Genomic DNA, 23,516 nt, shown 5'->3' with positions numbered 1-23,516 from the left:
AAGAGGAGAGAGGAGGAAGAGAGGGGCTGGCACCCAGGAGTGGGACAGAGGGGAGGAGGAGAGGGGCAGGAGCCCAGGAGCGGGACGTAGAGGAGGAGAGGGGCCAGTGCCCAGGAGCGGGACGGGGAGGAGGAGGACAGGGATCGGTGACTGGGAGCGTGAGGAGAGGGAGGAGGAGGGGGCTGGTACGGGGGATCGGGGGAGGAGAGGGACCCACAGCTGGTGCTCTATAAAAACCATTCACTGACAGTTCATTATTCGGGGCTGAAGAGCCCCAAGTTCTATGAAGTGTGAAGCAGCATGGGGTAGTGGACACAGCAGGGCCTGGAAGTCAGAAGTGGGTTAGTGGGTACTAATCCCACTTGTCTGCTCCGCCACTTGTCTGCTGTGTGACCTTGGGCAAGTCACTTAATTTCTCTGAGCTTCAATTATCTCATCTATTAAAAAATGGGGAGTAAAAGTGTGAGCCCCAGGTGGGTCGGGGACTGTGTCCAACCTAATTAACCTGTATCTACCCCAGTCCTTAGAACAGTGCTTGGTACATGATAAGTGCTTAACAAGTACCATAGTAGTAATTATTATTATTATTACTATTAATGGTGAGAGTGGTCAATCAATCAGTGGTATTTATTAAGTGCTTACTGTGTTCCAAGCCCTGTACTAAGCACTTGGGAGGGTCAGCACAAGCCTTATAGAAGGCCCATCTCCTCCAAGAAGCCTCCTCAGACTAAGCTCCCCCTTTCCTCATCTCCCACTCCCTACTGCATCACCCTGCCTTGCTCCCTTTGCTCTTCTCCCCCTCCCAGCCACACAGCACTTATGTATATATCTGACATTTCTTTCTTTCCATTAATGTCTGTTTTTCCCCCCGCACCTGGACTGTAAGCTTGTTGTGGGCAGGGAAGGTGTCTGCTGTTATATTGTAGTCTCCAAGTGCTTAGTCCAGTGTTCTGCACATAGTAAGTGCTCAATAAATACCACTGAATAAATGAATGAATGAATAATAATAATCGTGATATTTGTTAAGCACTTATTTTGTGCCAGGCACTGTACCGAGTAATGGGATGAATACAGAAAAACTGAGTTGGACCCAGTCCCTGTGCCGCAGGGGGCTCAACAGTCTTCATCCCCATTTTCTAGATGAAGCAACTGAGGCCCAGAAAAGTGAAGTGACTTGCCACACGGCAGACAAGTGGCAGACTAGAATCCAGGTGCTTCTGACTCCCAGGCCCGTGTTCTCTGAATGACCTGTTGTGGGCTGTTGTAGGGATTGTCTCTATTTGTTGGTGAATTATACTTTCCAAGGGCTTAGTTCAGGGCTTTGCAAACTGTAAGTGCTCAATAAATACAACTGAATGAATGGAGTCGGTAGACATGTTCCCTGCCCACAACGAGCTTCCAGTCTAGAGGGCGCTTACTTTAATGCGCCCCTGCCCCCTCTGGGGAACAGTGTACCAGACTAAGGGCTGAGCAAAGTACAACCATAGGCACAAGCTCCGTAGCCTGCCCGCAAGGAGCTTCCACTCTCCGTTGAGAAGGACAGAAAATCTCGCTGATGCCAACAGCGCTTGCCCCAGATGGCAACAATCCCTGGATGGCCTTTCCCAGCAGAGCACATTTCCCGCCTCCCAGAACGTTTTGGGGGGAAAGGGGCACTCTCCGGATGTGATATTGACATCAAGGGGTGGAAGCCAAAGTCTGCTTTGGCTGCGATGTCTCCCCCATTTCCCCCTCCGTTCAAGAAAACGATAACTCTCCAACTCCGAAAGGATGACTATCAATTTCAAGACATCAAAGGGAATGCTGAAGCAGCAGAGCCTACCAGAAAGAGTCCGGGCCTGGGTGACAGGGGACCCGGGTTCTAATCCCGGCTCTGCCACTCGTCTGCCGTGTGACCTTGGGAAAGTCACTTCACTTCTCTGGGCCTCAGTGACCTCATCTGGAAAACAAGGATTAACACTGTGAGTCCCCTGTGGGACATGGACTGGGTCCAACCTGATGAGCTGGTATCTACCCCAACTCTTAGGACAGTGCTTGGAACACTGTGAGCATTAAGAAATACCATGGAAAACACAAAAATGGAAACTGAGGGGGGTTGAAGGAAGGGCAAACAACAGAGGGACCTCAGTCCAAATCTTGACTCCAAGTACTTCCATCTCAAGGGAAGCAGCATGGTGTAGTGGACAGAGCATGGGACAAGGAGTCAGAAGGTCATGGATTCTAATCCCGGCTCTGCCATGTGTCTGCTGTGTGGCTTTGCATAAGTCACTTCTCTGTGCCTCAGTTCCCTCATCTGTAAAATGGGCACTGAGACTGTGAGCCCCACATGGGATAGGAACTGTGTCCAACCCGATTTGCTTGTTTCCACCCCAGCACTTAGTACAGTACCCGGCACAGAGTAAGCACTTAACAAATACCATAATTATTATTCTTAAAGGGTACCAAAAAAAAAAAATTACCAGAGAAAATTTCTAAGTGCTAAGGGCTGGGGTAGCTACAAGCAAATCGGGTCGGACACAGTCCCTGACCCACATAGGATTCTCAGTATTAAACCCCGTTTTACAGATGAGGTAAATGAGGTCCAGAGAAATAAAGCGACTTGCTCAAGGTCACACAGCAGATAAGTGGCAGAGCCAGGATTAGAACCAGGTCCTTCTGACTCCCAGGCCCTTGCTCTAGCCACTAGGCCAGGCTGCTTCTCTGCTTGCTGTAAGATCTTGGGCAAGTCATTAAGTCACTTCTCTTGGCCTCAGTTACCTAGTCATCTTGTACCTACTCCAGTGATTAGCACAGAGCCTGGCATACAGTAAGCACCTACACAAGCAAAAAATAAAAATAATTATCATTCTGAGATCCTAGGGCAAGGCATCTGGGGACTCACAACCTCAACGACTCAGTCAACAGCATTTCCTTAGCGCTTACTGTGTGCAGAGCACTGGACTAAGCGCTTGGGAGAGTTCAGTACAACAGAGTTGGCAGACACAATCCCTGCCCTAAAGGAGCTTCCTGTGTAGAGGAGGAGACACACATTAAAATAAATTACAAACAGAAAAAGTGTGAGTACATAACGACAGGGGTGCCGCTTATGAAGCAAAGAAGAGTCCAGGCCCAGGAGCCAGAAGAGACAGGTCCAAATCCCAACCCGCCAACTCGCCCGCTGTGTGACCTTGGGCAACTGACCACTTCTCTGTGTCTCAGTTTCCTCAGCTGTAAGACAAGAGGATTCAGTGCCTGATTTCTCCCTCCTACTCAGACTGTGAGCCCCACCGGGGTCGGGGAGCGGCGGAGCTGATTATCTCATCTCCACCCCAGCGCCGAGTACAGTGCTTGGCACACAACAAGCACCTAACAAATACCATGATTATTATTATATTATTTGCCGAGTACAGTGCTTGGCACACAACAAGCACCTAACAAATACCATGATTATTATTATATTATTATGTACGACTGCTATTACACACCCGTCATTTCAGTGCTCACGCGTGTTTGTATCCGTTTCCTTCTTCCTCCTGTCGGGAAATTACTTTGGTGTCCACCTCTCTCGCCAGATCGTAAATTCCTTGAATGTGGGGATGGAGTTGGGAGGGGCCTACGGGGTCAAAGTATCCCCAGGAAAGGACCTGGGTCTCAGTCTACACTGAGTCCCGCCCACTTATTAGTGCTCGGTAAAAGCTTTCCTTCCCGCTAGTGATCCTGCCCGAGGCATCTACAGTATGACGACTGTTGAGGGTTTATTACAATGAGTGTTTAGGGCTTATTCCACTCCCCTAAGTACTGACAACTACCACCAGGAAACACTGGATTCCTCCAACACCACAATTATCATTATCATTATTATTATTGTGGTATTTGGTGAGTGCTTACTATGTGCTAAGCACTGTTCTAAACCCTGGGGTAGGTATAAGTTGATCAGGTCAGACTTAGTTCCTGCCCCACATGGGGCTCACCTTCTAAGGAGGGAGGGAGGACTGGCACAACCCTCTCGCAACTTAATAGGGTTTATTGAGCACCTACTGTGTGCAGAGCACTGTACTGAGCGTTTGGGAGAGTACAATATAACAGAATTGGTAGACATGTTCCTGCCAAGTTCGTGGCCCAGTGGAAAGAGCCCGGGGCCAGGAGTCAGAAGACCTGAGCTCTAGTCTAGTCTAGAGAGGCAGCAGAGAAGCAGCAGGGTCTAGTGGATAGAGCACGGGCCTGGGAGTCAGAAGGACCTAGGTTCTAATTCCGACTCCAACAGGTGTCTGCTGTGTAACCTTGAGCAAGTCACCTTACTTCTCTGTGCCTCAGTTCCCTCATCTGTATAATGGGGATTAAAACCATGAGCCCAGTGTGGGACAGGGCCCGTGTCCAACCCAATTACCTTGTATCTACCCCAGCGCTTAGTGAGGCCCAGAGAAGTGAAGTGACTTGATCCAGGTCACCCAGCAGACAAGTGAAGGAGCTGGGATTAGAACCCAGGTCCTCCTGATTCCCAGCCCATACTCTATCCACTAGTCCTTGCTGCCCAGGGGGATGGTTTAGAACCCGCGCCCTCATTCTGAAATGCTCTCCACATCCCAGGCTGCTGCCCCAAAATGGGAACCAGTTCTACCAGTGAGTCCAGAGGCGACCGACCACGTGCAGCCGATGAATAAGGTGAATAATCCTCCTCCTCCGCAGCCTCTCATAGCTGCCTCCCTTGCTTGGCCTCCCCTCCTGCCGCTCTCCATAATCCTCGGCTGGTGGTCCCCATCCTAGCCGCAGGGCGGGGGGAAGGATTCCCCAGTAGAGAAGCAGCATGGCCTAATGGCTACAGCCCAGGCCTAGGAGTCAGAAAGACCTGGGTTCTAACCCCGGCTCTGCCACTTGTCTGCTGGGTGACCCTGGGCAAGTCACTTCACTTCCCTGGGCCTCAGTGACCTCATCTGGAAAATAGAGATTAACACTGTGAGCCTCCTATGGGACAGGGCCTGTGTCCAACCCAATTTGCTTGTATCTGGCCCAGTGCTTAGTACAGTGCCTGGCACAGAGTAAGTACTTAAGCACCACAATTATTATTATTATTATTACAAATGGTTGGTGGGAGGAGCTGCCAGGAAATTGGGGGGGTGGGGAACAAGGGGGACATTGTCCCCATTTATCTGGGAGGGACAGGGCACTGGGGCAGCTTGGGACCAGCCCATCAGATGGGGAGGAAGATCATGGAGAGCGGCCCTGGGTGACCCACCAAGACGGGCAGTATGGGCACTCAGGAGCTAGGGCAGTGGGTGGGGAGTTAAGGTCCCTGGTTACTCTAGTCCCAACTATTCAGTCCTTCATTCAATCATATTTACTGAGCACTTACTGTGTACAGAGCATTGTACTAAGCACTTGGGAGAGCTCAACAGAGAAGCCTAGGCCTGAGAGTCAGAAGGACATGGGTTCTAATCCCGGCTCTGCCGCCTGTCTGTTGGGTCACTTCTCTGGGCCTCATTTCCCTCACCTGGAAAATGGGGATTAAGACTGTGTGCCCCATATGGGACAGGAACTGTGCCCAATCTGATTTGCTTAAATCCACCCTAGCACCCGGGACAATGCCTGGTACACAGTAAGTATTTAACAAATACAATTATCATTATCACTGTTATTACTATCTCTGCCCCTAGCCTGCTGGGTGACCTAGAGTAAATCGCCTAACCTCTCTGGGCCCGTTTCCTCTTCCGTGAGCCCTGTCGGGGGATGAGGATGGCTGGGGCCCATCATCTGATACCTGGCGTGGTGCCTGGCACAAAGTAAATGCCCAGGAGAGACACAAGAACGATAACGGTAGGGCACGTTGCTTGGAGGTGGAGGATGAGTGCGAAGCCAGGTGGGAGGAATCGAGAGAAAAAGAGGGTAACCTGAAAGATGGGAATAAAACTGGCCTTTGGCGGGGGACCAGCGTTGAGCCGATCAATCAATCGTATTTACTGAGCTCTTACTGTGTGCAGAGCACTGGACTAAGCACTTGGGAGACTACAATATAACAGAGTCTGTGGTAGACATGATCCCTGTTCATAACGAGCTTACAGTCTAAAGGGGGAGGCAGATATAATATAAGTAAAATAAATTACGGCCACAGACGTATGTGCTGGGTTGGCTGAGGGAGGGATTGAATAAACAGAGCGAATCTAAGTGCAAGGCGACAAAGAAGGGAGTGGGAGAAGAGGAAATGAGGGTCTAGTCGGGGAAGGCCTGTTGGAGGAGACACGCCTTCCATAAGGTTTTGAGACGGGGAGAGTGATTGTCTGTCGGATGTGAAGAGGCCGGGCCTCCCGGGTTAGACGCAGGACGTGGGTGAGGGGGTCAGCAACGAGATAGGTGAGATGGAGGTACGGTGAGTAGGCTGAAGTGTGCGGGCTGGGTGGGAGTAGGAGAGCAGCAAGGTGAGGTAGGTGAGGGCAAGGGGATGGAGTGCTTTAAAGCCGACGATAAGTAAAGAGTTGAGCTGCTGAAGGCGGCTAATCAGTGGTACTGACAGCACGAAGTGCTATATTGAGCACTCGGGAGGTGCCAACGGGAACAGGACCCCGCCCCTGGCCCTCGGGGAGGAGAGTCTCCAAGAAAACCTTCCTGGGGCCGTACCCCTCGAGTGAAGTGAGACTGGGGGCACCCACCGGGGCGAGAAAGAATTTTGTCCGATACCCAACAGAGGACTTCTCCGATGGGCACATTATAACCTTGAGTGTCTCTGCAGGCCGGGTGGCCGAGGGCAGCTGGGTTGGCTGGTTGCGACCAGCTCGGTGGCCAGTCAGCTCGGGAGAGTCTCCGCTGGGCATTTACTCCGGGCCCGACACTGAGCTAACTCAACTAAATCGGACTACGTCGACTAAATAAAAATAAATTAACATATAATAATAATAATTACCTAAATCAGACTTGGTCCTCCCCGAGGGTCACCGAATCCTGTCCGTTTGGCTTTCACCACATCTTTAAAATCCTCTCCTTTCTCTCCATCCAAACTGCTACCACATCAATTCCAGCATTTATCCTCTCCCACCTTGATTACTGCCTCAGCCTCCTTGCTGAACTCCCTGCCTCCAGCCTCTCCCCACTCCGGTCCATAATTCCCTTCGCTGTCCGGATCACTCTTCTACAGAGACGTTCAGTCCGCGCCTCCCCACTCCTAGAGGAACTCTGGTAGTTGCCACCCACCGCCGCTTGGGATACAAATCCAGGCCGTCGGCTTTAAGGCTCCAATGAGCTCACCCTATCTTACCTCGCTGAATTCCTACCACCACCTAGTCCGCATCTCTCCTCCTCTAATGCCAACCTAGTCGCCGGACCTCGATCTCGCCGCCGACTCCTTGCCCAGACCCTCTTTCTGGCCTGAAACTCCCTCCCGCTTCATATCTGCACATGGTAAGCGTTCCATAAATCCCAACAATTGATCGATCCAACAGACCAACCCCCTCCCCATCGTCAAATCCCTACTAAAATCCCATCTCCTCCAAGAAGCCTCCCCTGACTACCCCATCATTTCCCCACCCAATTCTCCCTCCCTTCTTAACTGCCTATACATTTAGGTCTGATTTTCACTCCAACCCCAGCTCCAGGCCACTTGTGTTCATATCCTTATACGCTATTTCCCCAAACTGGAGTGCATTTTAATGTCTGTCTCCTGCTTCTTGTCTGTGAGATCCTTTAATCAATCCATCAACAGTATTTACTAAGGACCTGAGTTCTCATCATGCTCTGCCACCTGTCTGTTGTGTGACCTTAGTTACGTCACTTCACTTCACTGGGCCTCAGTTCCCTCATCTGTAAAATGGGGATTGAGACGGGGAGTCCTATGTGGGACACGGACTGTGTCCAACCCTATTATCTTGCATCTACCCCAGCACTTAGTAGAGTGCATGGCACTTAGTAAGTGCTTAACAAATACCACAGTTATTATTATTATTACTGAGAATTAACTATATGTAGGGCACTGTACTGAGCGTTTGGGAGACTCCAATAAAACAGAGTGAGCTCCAACACAAAAAGCTCACCACTGCTACCTCTGGCATTCATTCATTCATTCGATCGTATTTACTGAGCGCCTCATGTGTGCAGAGCACTGTTCTAAGCTCTTGGGAGAGTATAATGCAACACTAAACAGACACATTCCCTGCCCACAACAAGTTTACAGTCTAGAGAAACTGAGGCTGGGCAGGTGGGGTTGAGGTGGGTAAAACGGAGCCAGGGTAGATGTCAAGTGTCCCGGGCTGGCCCGCCTTGGGCGTGCTCCCCGATAACGGCTGAGTCACGGACCGGGGGGCGTTTGTTAACAAGGGTGAGGCTGGGGTCTTCACTGAAGGGTCCCCGTTTCTGGGCAGACTGACTTTGAATCCGGGCCTCCTGTGGGTGTCCTGTAGCTTTAAGCTTTCGTATCCAGGGAAAATTAGTTTCCAAGAGTGGGGCGGGGAGACACACAAATCAGGCTTAACCCATCCCGAAAAACGTTCCGCCCGAGATCTCCCTCAAGGCCAGTTTCCAAACAGGTTCTACTCCTACCAGATGGAAAGTCACCGCCTTGAGTGGAAGGAGGCTGGGGTCTGGGGTCCAAGATGGAACAGAGGTAGAATCGGGGGAACCGGAGACGCTGTGCAGCCTCGTCGGTCCGCACGGCCCCGTGGGGCTCTAGCAGTCTGGCAGCCAGAGGGATCTGGACCCTCAGAGACCAGGTCCAAGGAGCCCGGGCCGAGGGGGGGTGCCCGATGGCTAGACCTCTTGCTGGACAGGGCCCTTGGGGTCCAAAGAGGCGGAGCTAGGGACCGGGATGCCCCGACTCCTTTCCCTGGGCCTCAGGTTCCCCTCCTGCAAAATTCAATCATATTTATTAAGCACTTGGGAAAGTCCAATACAACAATAAACAGACACGTTCCCTGCCACAATGAGAGAAGACTCCCCAGCCCCAGATGGTGAACTCCATGTGGATGGGGTCCATTGTCCAATTCATTCTATCATTCATTCAACAGTATTTATTAAACACTTTCTGTGTGCAAAGCGCTGTACTGAGCACTTGGGAGAGTACAACATAATCTGATGCGTCTACCCCAGAACTGAGCACAGTGCTCAGCACAGAGTAGGAGTCTCATAAACGCCCGCAGTGGCTGGAGAAGCCCTCTCCCGCCCAAACTTTGACTTTGCCTGATCCCCAAGGTTTCCCCTCCCGGGAGGACTCCAGCTTTGTGGCCCGACTGTGAGCTCGTTATGGGCAGAGACCGTGTCTGTTGGGGTACTACACTCTCCTAAATGCTTGGTACAGTGCTTTGCACACACTGAGCACTCAATAAATACGACAGTGAACGAATAAACCTCACTGCAGAATGTCTCCAGCACTCGATGGTACTGAGAGCTTGCTGGGGGCGGAGCACTGTACTGAGCGCTTGGGAGAGTCCAATACTTGAGAGTGGGTGAGCGGGAGCCCCACCCTCTTTCTCACAGGTAGCGATGACCACTGGGGGGGGGCGGGTACTACCCTGCAGTCCAGGTAGGTGGGGGCCGCAGATGGTCGCCCGGCCAGATCAGTCGCAACTCCACAGCTACGGTGAGCTCCTTCAGGGTAGGGATGGGGCTACCAAACCCTATCCAGCTCCACCACTTGTCTGCTGTGTGACCTTGGGTAAGTCACTTCATTTCTCTGTTCCTCAGTCACTTCATCTGTAAAATTGAGACCGTGAGCCCCAAGTGGAACAGGATCTGTGTCCAACCTGATCTCCTTGTATCCACCCAAGCACTTAGTACAGTCCTGGCTCATAGAAAGCATTTTAAAAATACCATAATTATTATTATTACTGTACCTTCCCGAGTGCTTAATGCAGTGCTCGGTCCGGAGGCGGTGCCCAATAAATGCCATTCATTGGCAAGTCCCTGGAGACCGAAGGGCTCGGGGACAAGGGGCTACGGGGACCTTGGGCAAGTCACTTCACTTCTCTGGGCCTCAGTTCCCTCATCTGTAAAAGTGGGGATTAAGTCTGTGAGCCCCAATGGGACATGGACTGTGTCCGACCTGATTAGCTTGTATCTACCCCAGTGCTTAGAATGATGCCTGGTACATAGTAAGCGCTTAACAAATACCATAAAAAGGGGGGCCCCATGTGACCCTCCTGGTTGCCGCTCTCCCCTCAGGATGACGGGCTCTCCTCGATGGCACCACTGGGCTACTTGTTTTATTTTGCTGTCTGTCTCCCCCTTTTAGACTTCGAGCCCATTGTTGGTCAGGGATTGTCCATACCGCCATTATTATTGTTACCACAAGAGTGGGGAGTTCAAGTGAGAGAATCAGTGTGGCTCAGTGGATAGAGCACGGGCCTGGGAGTCAGAAGGACCTTGGTTCTAATCCTGGCTCCTCCACTTCTGCTGCGTGACCCTGGGCGAGTCACCTCACTTCTCCGGGCCTTAGTTACCACACTTGGAAAATGGGGATTAAGAGTGTGAAACCCATGTGGGACAGGGACTGTGTCCGACCTGATTAACTTGTACCTACTCCAGTGCTTAGGACAGTGCTTGGCACATAGTAAGCGCTTAATAAGTACTATCATTATTATTATTGTTATTAGGAGGTGCAAAGGTGAGTTCAAGAAAAGCAGTGTTGCCCAGTGGGAAGAGTCCAGGCCTGTGATGGCTCAGTTCAGAGTGCTGCACCCAAGGGGCGCTCAATCCATACCGTCATTTTTACATTACCACAAGGGTCGTGAGTTCAAGAGGTGGGAGGTTAGTTCAAAAGAAGCAGCGTGGCCCAGTGTAAGAAGAGCGCGGGCCTGGGAGCCAGAGGGACCTGGGTTCTCATCCCGGCTCTGCCGCTTGTCTTTCCTCTTCTCCCACTCCCTTCTGAGTTGCCCTGACTTGCTCCCTTTATTCATGCCCCCTCCCAGTCCCACAGCACTTATGTCCCTATCCATAATTTTATTTATTTATACTAATGTCTGTCTCCCCCTCCAGACTGTAAGCTCGTTGTGGGCAGGGGATGTGTCCATTCTATTGTACTCTCCCAAACCCTTAGTACAGTGCTTTGCACATAGTAAATGCTCAATAAATACGACTGACTGGCTGATTGTCTGCTGGGTGACCTTGGGCAAGTTGCTTCACTTTTCAGGGCCTCAGTTCCCTCATCTGTAAAATGGGGATGAAGTCCCACCTGGGACTGGGATTGTGCCCAACCTGATTAGGTTAGTTCAGTGCCTGGCACAGAGTATCTGGTTAACAATTACCGTTAAAAAAATTAATAAAGAGGTGGTCCAGATATCAGTGAGGCCACAGAGCCTCCACTGCCTCACTGGAAGTTTCTTTAAGCACGGGGTGGAAAAATGACCCCCGTAAAAGTCTGACTGGCGAGTTAGCGAGATGGTTTGCCCATTCACATTCGGAAGAAGGGAAGAATGAGCAGAAATGGAAGACTTAGTTTTGTTTTTATTTTTCATTCTTTTCGGCAGCAATTAAGAGCATACTTGGGCCCAGGCACCGGCCCAAAGTGCTGCGGTAGAGAGGCGATAACCAGAGAGGATTGGGTACAGCTATCTCAACCCCATTCTGTGGATGAGGAAACTGAGGACCCAAGAGGGTAAACGGTCAAATGTATTTATTGGGCGCTTACTGTGTGCAGAGAATTGTACGAAGCAGTTGAAGGAGTAATAAGAATTGTGAAATTTGTTCAGCACTTTACTCCGTGCTAAGCACTGTACTAAGCCCTGGGGTAGATAGATACAAGGAATTCAGGCTGGACATAGTCCCTGCCCCAGCCAAGGTTCACATTCTAAGTCTGAGGGAAAACAGGTATTGAGTGCCCATTATGCAGACAGAAACTGGGGCACAGAGAAGTTAAGTGATTTGCCCAGGGTCACCCAGTAGTCAGGTGGCAAAGCTGGGATTAGCACCCAGGTCCTAATAATAATAATAATTATGGTACTTGTTAAGCGCTTACTATGTGCCAAGCACTGTTCTAAGCACTGGGGTAGATACAAATTAATCAGGTTGGACACAGTCCCAGGCCCAAATTGGGCTCAAATTCTGATTCCCCATCGCTGAGGCCCAGAGACATCAAGTGACTTGCCCAAGGTCTCACAGCAGACAAGTGGTGGAGCCGGAATTAGAACCCATGACCTTCTGACTCCTAGGCCCGGGGTCTTTCCACTTGGTCACGCTGTTCAGTACAACTGCACAGAACAAAATGACAGAGCTGGTAGACCCTGCTCATGGTGAGCTTAGAGTTTAGAGGAGTGACTTACCCAAGGTCCCAACATAGGCCACCGGCAGAGCTACGATTAGAACCCTCATCCCTGACTCCCAGGCCCTTCCACTAGGCCACCCTGCTTTCCGCGTAAAATAGCCCTGTCGGTTCTAATCCTGGCTCTGCCACTTGCCTGCTGTGTGACCTTGGACAAGTCGCTTCACTTCTCTGGGCCTCAGTTACCTCATCTGGAAAACGGGGATTGAGGCTGAGAGTCGCACATGGGACAGGGACTGTGTCCAACCCGATCTGCTTGTATCCACCCCAGCGCTTAGTACACAGACTAACCACTTAATAGGTACCACAGTTATTACTGCTATTATTAACCCTGACCTCCGAGAAATGGGACAACAGGAAAGATGAGACCCCGCCTCAGGTTTCATTCATTCGGTCGTATTTACTCAACGCTTACTGTGTGCAAAGAACCTTACTAAGTGCTCGGGAGAGTAAAATACAACAACAGACACATTCCCTGCCCACAAGGAGCTGTCGGACACACGGAGGGGAGAGTGATTCTTTCTCCGGAGATGGAGCAGAGACAAGAGGGGGCCTTGCTCTCCACAAGGCTGTTTCCCAACATCGAGAGCAATGCCACATCAGTAGGTCAATCAGTAATATTTGCTGAGACCCTACCGTGATAAGAGGTCCGTGCCAGCGCTTGGGAGATTTCAACAGATCAGTAGACACGATCCTTGCCCTCGAAGATTTTACAAGCGGACAGGGGAGGCGGATAATGACAAAAATGGACAGACAGGAGGAAGTAAGAGAGTAAAAAGATATGAACCTAAATGTTCCGGGAAGAGGAGGAGGAGGGGGCTGGCACTGCTTAAGCCCCTTAGGTGGCGTGGAAACGCCAAAGCGGCAGGAGAGGGGCACACTGGGCGGGGAGATGAGAGACGAATCAAGGATGGCGTCCTGGTGGAGTTGCGATTTCTTCCTGTAAACTGGAAGCTCCTGGGTGGGGAATGTATCTACTGACTCTGATCTACTGCCCTCTCCCAAGTGCTTAGCACAGTGCCCCATACGCAGCAAACGCTCAACAAATACTGCCGACTGATCGATTGAGAAGGGCTTTGAAGATGGAGGGAATGGAAGTGCCAACTCGTCACTCTGAGGGAGGGGATGAGAAGAGGGCATGGATTTTAGATCTAGACGCCCTCCCGCTCAGACTGGAAGCTCCTTGAGCTTTCTGGTGTCAGGGCTCTCCCAAGTTGCCGGGGAAAACTCCCTGACAAATAGAGGTGTCACTGACCTTGAGGGGGAACTCTCTTGAGGCAGAAAGAGCTAGAAAGGCACAATACAAAATGAAAGTGAAAAGACCAGGGGCCTGCGAGTTAGGGGATCTGGACTGGAGTCTCAGGCCTGCCACTGGCTGGCTGGGTGACTCTGGGTAAGTCATTTCACCTCCTCTAGGTCTCGGTTTCCTCATCTGCAAATTGAGGATAGGATCCCTGCTCACCCTCCCTCTTAGAATGGAAACTCCATGTAGGACAGGCGCTGTGTCCAATCTGACCATCTTAAGTCATCATCAGAGACATTTATTGAGCGCTTAGCACTTGGAAGAGGAGGGTAGAACAGGGTTGGAAGGCATGTTCCCTGCCCACGATGAGCCTACAGCCTGGAGGGGGAGAATGACATTGATGTAAATAAATCATTTATAGACGTGTAATAAGTGCTGGGCTGCTGAGGGTGGGGCAAATATCAAATGCCCAAAGGTCACCTTCCCAAGTGCACGGTCGAAACATAACGGAGAGGGAGCCGAGGAAAAGATGTGCCCCTCTCCTTCAGGAGGCCTTCATTGACTAAGCGCCCCCCTTTCCCCTTCTTTCACTCCCTTCTGCTTCGCCCTGACTTGCTCCCTTTGTTCTCCCCACCTCCCAGCCCCACACCACTCATGTCCCTATCTCTGAGGTTTTTTATTTCTATTCACATCTGTCTCCCCTCCTCTCAAGGGGAGCTCATTGTGGGCAGGGAATGTATCTCTTTATTGTTGTATTCTCCCAAGGGCTTAATCCAGTGCTCTGCACATAGTAAGCACCCAATAAATACTATTAAATGAAGGAATGAAAAGAGGGCTTCATCAGGAAAGGCCTGTATCCATCCAGCCCAGTAGCGTTAGACCATGGTAAGCACTAGATGTCACATCTACCAATAACACTGTGCTCCCCCAAGTCCTCAGTACAGTGCTCTGCATACAACAGGCACTCAATCTAATTAAGGGATCTGTGGTGATGAGGGCATATTGGGTTACTAGAGGCAGGGACAGAGGATGTTTAGGAGGGCAGTCAGCAAACGTTTCCTATATTCAATTATATTAATTGAATGCTTCCCTGTGCAGAGCACTGGACTAAGCGCTTGGGAGAGTCCAAATCGGTCGAGTTGATAGACACAATCCCTGCCCACAAGGAGCAGATGGTCTAGAGGGGGAGACAGACACTAAAATCAATCACAGGGGAAGTGGCAGAGGAGTATAAGTGCCTATGGGGGTGGGGTGAGCATCGAAGACCCCAGCGCCCGGGTGACGAAGAAGGGAGGGCAAACAGGGTGGGGAAGGATGGTGGGTTAGCAGGGAAGGTTTCTTAGAGGAGATGGGATTTTTAGAAGGGCTCTGAAGGTAGGGCAGTGGTGAACCCCCAGATATGAGCGGAGAGGGAGTTTCCATCAGAGGGAGGAAGTGGGCAGGGGGTCAGCGACGAAACCGACGGGCTCGAGGCCCCGTGAGTTCGTTCGGTACAGTGACCGGTTCTCCCCGATCCTCACAGACTAAGAGCCCCAAAGGGGACAAAGATTGGGTCCGATCCGATCCTCTGGCATCTACCCCAGTGCTTAGCATGGTGCTTTGGCACTCAAAAAAAGGACTTAGTAAACACCATTATTATTATCATCGCCTGCTCCTTGGCAGAGGGTCCTGGGCTGGGAGGACCATTGGTCCAATTAAGTAAGACCTAATTGATGCTCTTACGCTGGTTCAACTCAAAACGAAATAAGGCTAGGTTCTGTGGCAAGAAATTGTAGTTTATGAGAGACAGAGAGACAGAGAGAGAGAGTGAGAAAGAGAGAGAGAGAGAGAGAGAGAGAGAGAGAGAGAGAGAGAGAGAGAGCGCGCATGTGCTTTAACTCTTGCATAAAGAGAACCAAACTGACTTAGGGTAACTAACTCTAAATAAGTAAAGAGTGTTAACGTTGGGGAGGGAGATTACTTCATTCATTCCACGGTATTTATTGAGCGCTGTGTGGAGAGCACTGTACTAAGCACTTTCCATTTTAAAAAGCTGAAAATCTGAGCCAAAGAAAGCAGGAAAAACCGACTGGGCCCAAGGAGGGGGCCGGTGAGGCTGACGGGCTGAGAGCCATGGCTATCGTGCTTCCAGCTGGCATGAGATCCTGGGCTTAGCCCTGTGCCCCACACACAGTGAGAGCTCAATAAAGAGCACCAACGGATGGATTGGCTGACTGGCTGAGATGTTCTCCCCTCAGACTTCTAGGACTCCACCAGTGGGCCGAGGGAGCGAAAAACAAAATCCTTTTGAGTCAGCGCGTAACCCACACGGGCGCTTCTTCGAAAACATGCGGCCTGGAGTCCCGGCCGTTATTTCTCAATCTTCGAGCAAGCGGGTGGGTTGCCGCAGGGAGATGGGGGAGAAAAAAAAAAAAATCAATGAAAAGACGTGTGGCCCCGGCTTTGCTCGGCGGGACGGTGGGGAGGGGAATTTCGCTCGGCCGGACGGTGGAGAGGAGGGGGTCTGGCAGGCACCCCCGGCCGGGGCTGCTTCCTCTCCCGCCAACAATGGTGGCACACCCCCCCTCCCCACCAGCCACCCGTAGCGGCAAAATGGAGCTCGGAAGCCTCCAATCCTCACACTTCAAAATGCGACCACTTCCATTTTCTTAGTAAGTGTTACCACTCGAGGCCCCAGCCTGGCCCCAGGAAGATTGTGACCCGGCCGGAGGCAATTCGGCCTTCAGAGAGCCCACCCTGGTGGGGGGGTAGAAGCGGGTATTTAGGAAGCATCCTGGACTCAGGAAGAGGAGGAGGAGGGACAAGAGGATGAACCAAGTAAAGCCGGGTCACCTCGGCCCCTCGGGGCTCTCCTGCCACAGTCGGTCTCCCACCACCAGCTGAGGGGAAAGTACAAGAACCAACTGGCCGGATCTTCCCCTCCAGCTAGTCCAGAAGTAGCGGTAGTAGTCATCAACATCCCGGTATTTACTGAGAGCTCACTGCCGTACACTGGACTAAGCGCTCGGGAAAGTCCGACCCCAAGGAGAAACGGGCTCCCTCCCCAGAGGGGGTGAAGGAGCTGGGTAGTAGGGCAGGCCCGGCTCTCTCCCCTCTGACTCCAAAGCCCGTGCTCTTTCCACTGAGCCACGCTGCTTCCCCGCGATCCCTCCAACCCTCCCCCCTCCAACGTCTAGTCGGCGAGATGGCAGTGAACACCCTTCGGTCAATCAAACAGTGGCATACGTTGAGGACTTACTATGTGCTGAGCACTGTTCTAAGCGCTTGGGAGAGGACACTATGACGGAAATGGGTAGACAGATACCTTCCCAAAGCACACTGCACTGCCCTCTGTGGGTGCTCCATAAATGCCACAGCTGCTGCCGTCACCACCTTTGGGCACTCCCCTTAGTGGACCAGGACAAACCCAGAAGCAGTGCGGCTTAGTGGATAGAGCACGGGCCCGGGAGTCAGAAGGACCTGGGTTCTAATTCCGGCTCAGCCACTTGTCTGCCGCGTGACCTTGGGCAAGTCACTTCACTTCTCTGGGCCTCAGTTCCCTGATCTGGAAAATGGGAATTAAAAGTGTGAGCTCCATGTGGGACAGAGACTGTGTCCAGCCTGATTAACTTGCAACTACCCCAATGCTTAGAACAGCGCTTGGCACATGGTAAGCACTTATCAAGTACCATCAGTATTAATTATTATTATTATTATTATTATTATCCCTAAAAACCCCGTGGGCTCTCTGGCCTGGTCAGGGGCCACCTCGCTATCCCAGGCAAACCTACCCTGCACTACAGTGGGGAGAGGGGGAGGGAGGAGGCCACTTTTCCTAGTGGCCTAGTAGAAAAAGCCAGAGCCTGGGAGTCAGGGGCCCCCTGCTGGGTGACCTCAGACAGGTCACGTCACTTCTCCGGGCCTCAGTTTCCTCATCTTTAAAATGGGGCTTTGACACCAGTTCTTCCTCCCCCTTAGACTCTGAGCCCCTTGTGAGACGGGAACTATGTCCTACCAGATGACCTTGGATCCACTGCAGCAAGCTCGGCACATAGTAGGCTTTTAACAAAATACACCACAGTTTTTCTTCTAATTATGGGGGAAGACAGAAAAAAAGAGGGAAGGCTGGTGGAAGCAGCACCAGCACAGTGTGAGAGTAGCCCAGGCGTTGAGCCCTTTTCTCTCTCTCTCCGCCTCTTTCCCTCGGGGGTGGGGAGGGGGTACGCCACCAGGTACAGCCCTGACCTGGAAATGCCAACCAAGAGGATGTGACTTTATTTTTTTTTTTTTTAAAAAAAGGGCTGGCCTTTTCCTTTGGCAAGTGAACTCCAAGTACCTGCCCCAAACAGCACCAGGTCATTCATTCATTCAATCATATTTATTGAGCACTTTACTGTGTGCAGAGCCCCGTACTAAGCGCTTGGGAGAGGATAATGCACACCCGGGGTCAGGGAGTGAGGACATCAGCTCAAAGGTACAAGGTGGCCAGAAGACCAGCAGCTTGCTGTGTGACCTTGCACGGGGTATTTCACCTCTCTGGGCATCAGTCTCCCCATCTGTAAAATGAGGAGAACACACCTGGCTCTCCCTCTGTAGGCCTGATAGGCCCAAGTGAGGCCAGGGCAGTGTCCGATTGGATTATCCTGGATGTAACCAGGTGCTTCAGCACCTAGGACACGCTCCCTAAGAATGTCGGAATAAATGATAACTCCACCCTACTGGCTACAGCCAGAAAGTCCTTTGGGCTGGTTAAGCAACGGACTAAGAGCCGTCCCCATCCAGACCACCTCAGCCCCTTCACTATCTGAACGACTGGTACCTTCCCTAGCCTCAGATCTTGCTCTCCCCCTGGATCGGCCGTCCAATCGGCCTGCGAGGGGACTGGGACCGGTTTTCGGACCACGGACGCCCAAGTCGTTAGAAGCTGCCAGCCAGCCGGTCCTCCGGGCTCCGCTGGCCGCCGGAAGTTATGGATTCGAGGCTCTGGGCCTACGGCACCAAGAGGTCCCGGGTCCCCTGGCCGGGGAGCATCCTGGATGGCGGGGACGGGACGAGACCAGGCGCCGGCCCTAAGTCCGAGGGGCAGGGGAGGCCTCAGGGAAGGCACTTGCTTCACAAAGCCCCGCCGACCAGATTCCTTTCATTCCACTGAAGAGGTCGTGGTGATGACTTAGAAGACAAATTATGTTCCGGTCACCGGCGGAGCTTTGGATACAAGGGGATGGCCAAATCCTGTTCGGCCACTGGCTAAGGAAGGAATTTCTTCTTCCCATATAAGCGCACACACATGCACACACATCACACACACAGCCTACCTTTCTCATTTGGAGAGATAGAGACACACACACATCTCCCCGCCCCCTCTCCGTCCCATTTGGAGTACACACCTTTCATTGCAAAAGGGTGACACTGTGTGAAAGTTGAGTTTGGAAGCCGGTCCCCAGGTCTGCCAGTCCTGTGATTGATCGCCCACGCCGCTGTGGCTTATTATGCATTTCTCCCCGCGGGTCACAAGAGTCCGCCTCATCCCACTCGTCTTTCACCATTTCCCCCTCAGATTGGGAGCCCCACGTGGTGCGTGGACAGTGTCCAATCTGTTTCCGTCGAACCCACCCCGGCGCTTACTACAGCACTCGGCATACAATAAGCGCCTACTGGATCCCGTCTGCCTGCCGTGTGACCTTGGGTGAGGCACTTCGCTTCTCTGGACCTCAGTTTCCTCACCTGGAAAATAGGGATTCGATACATGTTCTTCCTCCTCAGACTTTGAGCCCCCATGTGGGGGACTGTGGCCCATCTGCAGGTACTGTATCTACCCCAGTGCACTGCACAGAGTAAGCACTTCACTACCACAATTATTATTATTGTTAGTATTACTGCCATCTTCCTCGATTGAATAGGTTCCCCCACCTTTGTCTTTTTGGGCTCCGGGGAAGAGTGCGGGTAGACCGGTGGCCCACCTTCCCGAGGCCCTTCCAATGGGATCACTCCGTGGCGTGGGGAGGGGGAGAGGGATGCGAGGGGAGGGGATAAGAAGAGAGGGCGGGGGTGGATTTTCATCGCAAAACAAGTTTTGCAATCAAAATTTCTAAAAAAATTCTTACATCACGCATTTCACAATCCAACACAAGGTATGAACGGCTGTGGACCACCCCCCCCCCCCACCCCCCCCCGCCACTCCTCAGACCTGAGGCGATACTCGGGTCCTAACACCAGGGAAGCAACGTAGCCTGGTGGATAGTGCCCGGGCCTGGGAGTCAGAAGGTTATGGGTTCAAATCCCGGCTCCGTCGCTTGTCTGCTGTGTGCCCTAGGGCAAGTCACTTCACTTCCCTGGGCCTCAGTTACCTCATCTGTAAAATGAGGATCGAGACTGCGAGCCTCATGCGGGACAGGGACTCTGTTCAATCTGATCTGCTCGTATCAACCCCAGCGCTTAGTACAGCGCCTGCAACCCAGGAAGTGCTTAACAAATACCCTGATTATTATTACTGTTGTTATTATTCGGGCATCTTGTTGGTGCAGGAGCCTGGATCCAGCCAAGGGGTCCTGGGATGCCCACCTGCCACCCCCGTTCTTCCTCAAACACTACCACACGATCAGATCACCAGCCCACCGCTGCCGGAAGCGGACTGGGCAGCCACACGGGTTTTTCCCACAGCCACACTCTGTGTCCTCCCGCCCCCCTCCCATCCTTCACACACATTCATTCATTCATTCAATAGTATTTACTGAGCGCTTACTATGTGCAGAGCACTGTACTAAGCGCTTGGAATGTACAAATCTGTAACAGATAGAGACAGTCCCCGCCCTCTGAAGGGTTTACAGTCTAATCGGGGACACACATGTCTGAGAAGCAGCGTGGCCTAGTGGAAAGATCCCGGGCCTGGAAGTCAGAAGATGTGGGTTCTAATCCTGGCTCCACCACATGGCTGCTGTGTGACCTGGGGCAAGTCACTTCACTTTTCTGGGCCTCAGTGACTTCATCTGTAAAATGGGGATTAAGACTGTGAGCCCCATGTGGAAGAGGGACTGTGCCTGACCTGATTACCCTGTACCTATCCCAGCGCTTAGGGCACTGCTTGGCACATAGTAAGCGCTTAACAAGTACCAAAATTATCATTAAGGCAGATAGGGCATTCCCTTACACACAAACACTGGGGATTATGGGTGTGAGCCCCATGTGGGACAGGGACCATGTCCGACCTGAGCACCCCGTATCTACCCCCGGCTCAGAGCAGTGCTTGGCACACAGTAAGTGCTTAACCAGTTCCAAAATTATTATCATTATTAAAGCAGAGAGGGCATCTCCATGCACACAAACACATATACTCTGGGGATTACGAGTGTGAGCCCCATGTGTCCGACCTGATTACCTTGTACCCAGGGCTTAGAGCAGTGCTTGACACATAGTAAGCATTTAACAAATACTGAAATTATTATGATTACTGAGGCCATTCCCATATACACATACACTGGGGATTACGAGTATGAGCCCCATGTGGGACAGGGACTGTATCCAACCTCATTACCTTGTACCTACCCCAGGGCTTAGAGCAGTGCCTGGCACATAGTAAGCGCTTATCAAGTACCAAAATTATCATCATTATTAAAGCAGACAGGGCATTCCCATGCACATATACGCACATACACTGAGGATTAAGAGTACGAGCCCCATTTGGGATCGGGACTGTGTCCGACCTGACTACCTCGTACTAACCTCAGCGCTTAGAGCAGTGCTTGACACATAGTAAGCGTTTAACAAATACTGAAATTATTATCATTACTGAGGCAGAGAGGGCATTCCCATACACACATACACCGGGGATGACGAGGGACTGCATCCAACCTGGTGACCCTGTATTAGACTGTAAGCCCGTCAAAGGGCAGGGACTGTCTCTATCTGCTGCCGATTTGTACATTCCAAGCGTTTAGTACAGTGCTCCGCACATAGTAAGTGCTCAATAAATACTATGGGGCCTGACACATAGTGAGCGTTTAACAAATACCGAAATTATTATCATTACCGAGGCAGAGAGGCCATTCCCATACACACATACACCGGGGATGACTAGGGACTGCGTCCAACCTGATGACCCTGTACCTACCCCAGGCTTAGAGCGGGGCCTGACACATAGTAAGCGCTTAAGAAGTACCAAAATGATCATTATTAAAGCAGAGAGGGCCTTCCCATACACACACACACACACACACACAAACACACACACACACACGGGGGATGACGAGGGACTGCGTCCAACCTGATGACCCTGTACCTACCCCAGGCTCAGCGCGGGGCTTGACACATTGTAAGCGTTTAACAACAAATACCGAAATTGTCATTACTGAGGCAGAGAGGACATTCCCATACACACATACACCGGGGATGACGAGGGACCGCGTCCAACCTGATGACCCTGTACCTACCCCAGCCTTAGAGCGGGGCCTGACACATCGAAAGCGCTTAACAAGTACCGAAATGATCATCATTATTCAAGCAGAGAGGGCCTTCCCCTACACCCCCATCCCCACCCCGTCGGTGGGGGCGAGCCACGCCAAGGACTTTCCCGGCTCTGCCCTGCCCAGGAATGGGCCCCCTTTTCCTTCTCCACCCTGCCCCTCTTCCCCGGGGAAGGCCGAAGGCTCCGTCTCCATTCCGAGTCAGACGAGGGGAGGAAGAGGAGGAGGAGGAGAAAATAAGGGTGACAGTTGCCTGCTTAGCGGGGGTTGGTTCCGAGGCCGGCTCCCGGCATCCCTCATTCAAGCCTTCTAGGGAATGAAAATCAAATTTCCGGCCAGCGCGATCCCCCATCGTCCGGGCAGGGGCCTTCTTTCCAACTTTCCCCGCCAGACGACCCCCTTCCCCCGGCCCCCCGACCCCCCGGGCGGTCCTGCTCCCCGCACCCCGAGATGTCAACAACCGCCCCCCCCCCCCGGCCCGGGCGGGAGTGGAGCCGCGGCTGCCGCCCGCCCCGCTTCGGGGGGACCCCCCTCCTCTCCTCTTCTTCCTCCTCAGGAGGGGGAACCCCTCCCGAAAAAAATCAAGCCAAGCCCCCGCCCCCCGCCCCCCGCTCCCCGCCCCGGCCCCTCAGGCGTCGGCGACCCCGGGCCCGAGGGGGCCTCCTCCACTCACTATCTGGCTGGTGGTCCTGGCCATGGGCGCCTCCCCGGCCCGGCCCGGCCCGGCCGCTCCCGGCCTCAGCGTCTTCCTGCCCGCGGCCGACACGCAGCAATGGCCGCCCTCATCCCGCGCCCGCACCACCACCGCCGCCGCCGCCGCCGCCTTCGCCGCCCTCCCCCTCCGTCCCTCCCTCCCTCCCTCCCTCCCTCTCTCTCTCTCTCTCTCGCTCCCTCACACGCCCCCCCGACACACACACACACACACACACACACCCCTCCCCGCCCTCCTCAGCCGCCCGGAGGGCGGGACTTCCGGCGCCGCCGGGCCGCCCGCCCGCCGCCCATTGGCCGCGCCGCGCGTCGCTCGGCGGGAATCCCCGGCCCCGCCCGGCCTCCTGCGGCCGCCCCGAGGAGCCGCATTTCCGGGTTGGGCCTCGCGCCGCTCCCGAGGGCAGGACAGGACGGGACGGGACGGGACGGGACGGGACGGGACAGGACAGGGTCGGGCCCCCGGGACCGCGCCGCGCCAGGGCCGCCCTCTCCCCGCCCACCCCACGCGTTTCCTCGCCTCCCGCGGGGCGAAGGAGGGCCGGGCGGCGGTTACCCCGGCCGCCGTCCGACGCCCACGCCTCGTCCCTTCCCCTCCCCCTGGGGCCCAGTTGACCTGACTCTCCTCCCGCTCCCCCGGTCTCCACGAGGGTCAGGCGAGACTAATAAGAATGGCATTTGTTAAGCCCTGACTATGTGCGAAGCGCTGTTCTAAGCCCTGGGGGGGTTACGGGGGGATCAGGTTGGCCCACGGTGAGACACACAGTCTTCATCCCCATTTTACAGATGAGGGAACTGAGGCACCAAGTCGTGGAGTGGCTTGCCCAAAGTCACGCGGCCGACAAGTGGGGGCGCCGGGATTCGAACTCGTGACCTCCGACTCCCAAGCACGGGCTCTTACCACTGAGCCACGCAA

General features: G+C 53.0%; 1 protein-coding gene across 2 annotated transcripts in view; it reads right to left on the bottom strand.

Moving 5' to 3' along the window:
* The window catches only part of PDPK1 (3-phosphoinositide dependent protein kinase 1), a 59,549-nt gene extending 36,834 nt beyond the window's left edge, over positions 1–22,715 (bottom strand). Inside the window, exon 1 of one of the 2 annotated variants that reach the window (XM_029048889.1) lies at positions 22,566–22,715. In XM_029048889.1, coding sequence (XP_028904722.1) covers positions 22,566–22,589 — 24 coding nt within the window. In that variant the 5' untranslated portion in view covers positions 22,590–22,715. Of the gene's footprint in view, positions 1–1,822; positions 1,841–22,565 lie in introns of those variants that run through there. The other variant, XM_029048890.2, reaches the window with a different exon arrangement.
* Between the last annotated feature and the right edge of the window lie 801 nt (positions 22,716–23,516).

This window comes from Ornithorhynchus anatinus, chromosome 21, assembly GCF_004115215.2.
Source record: "Ornithorhynchus anatinus isolate Pmale09 chromosome 21, mOrnAna1.pri.v4, whole genome shotgun sequence".
NCBI lineage: Eukaryota > Metazoa > Chordata > Mammalia > Monotremata > Ornithorhynchidae > Ornithorhynchus > Ornithorhynchus anatinus.
The sequence above is the reverse complement of the archived record's forward strand: the minus strand, read 5'-3'. Positions and strand labels throughout refer to the sequence as shown.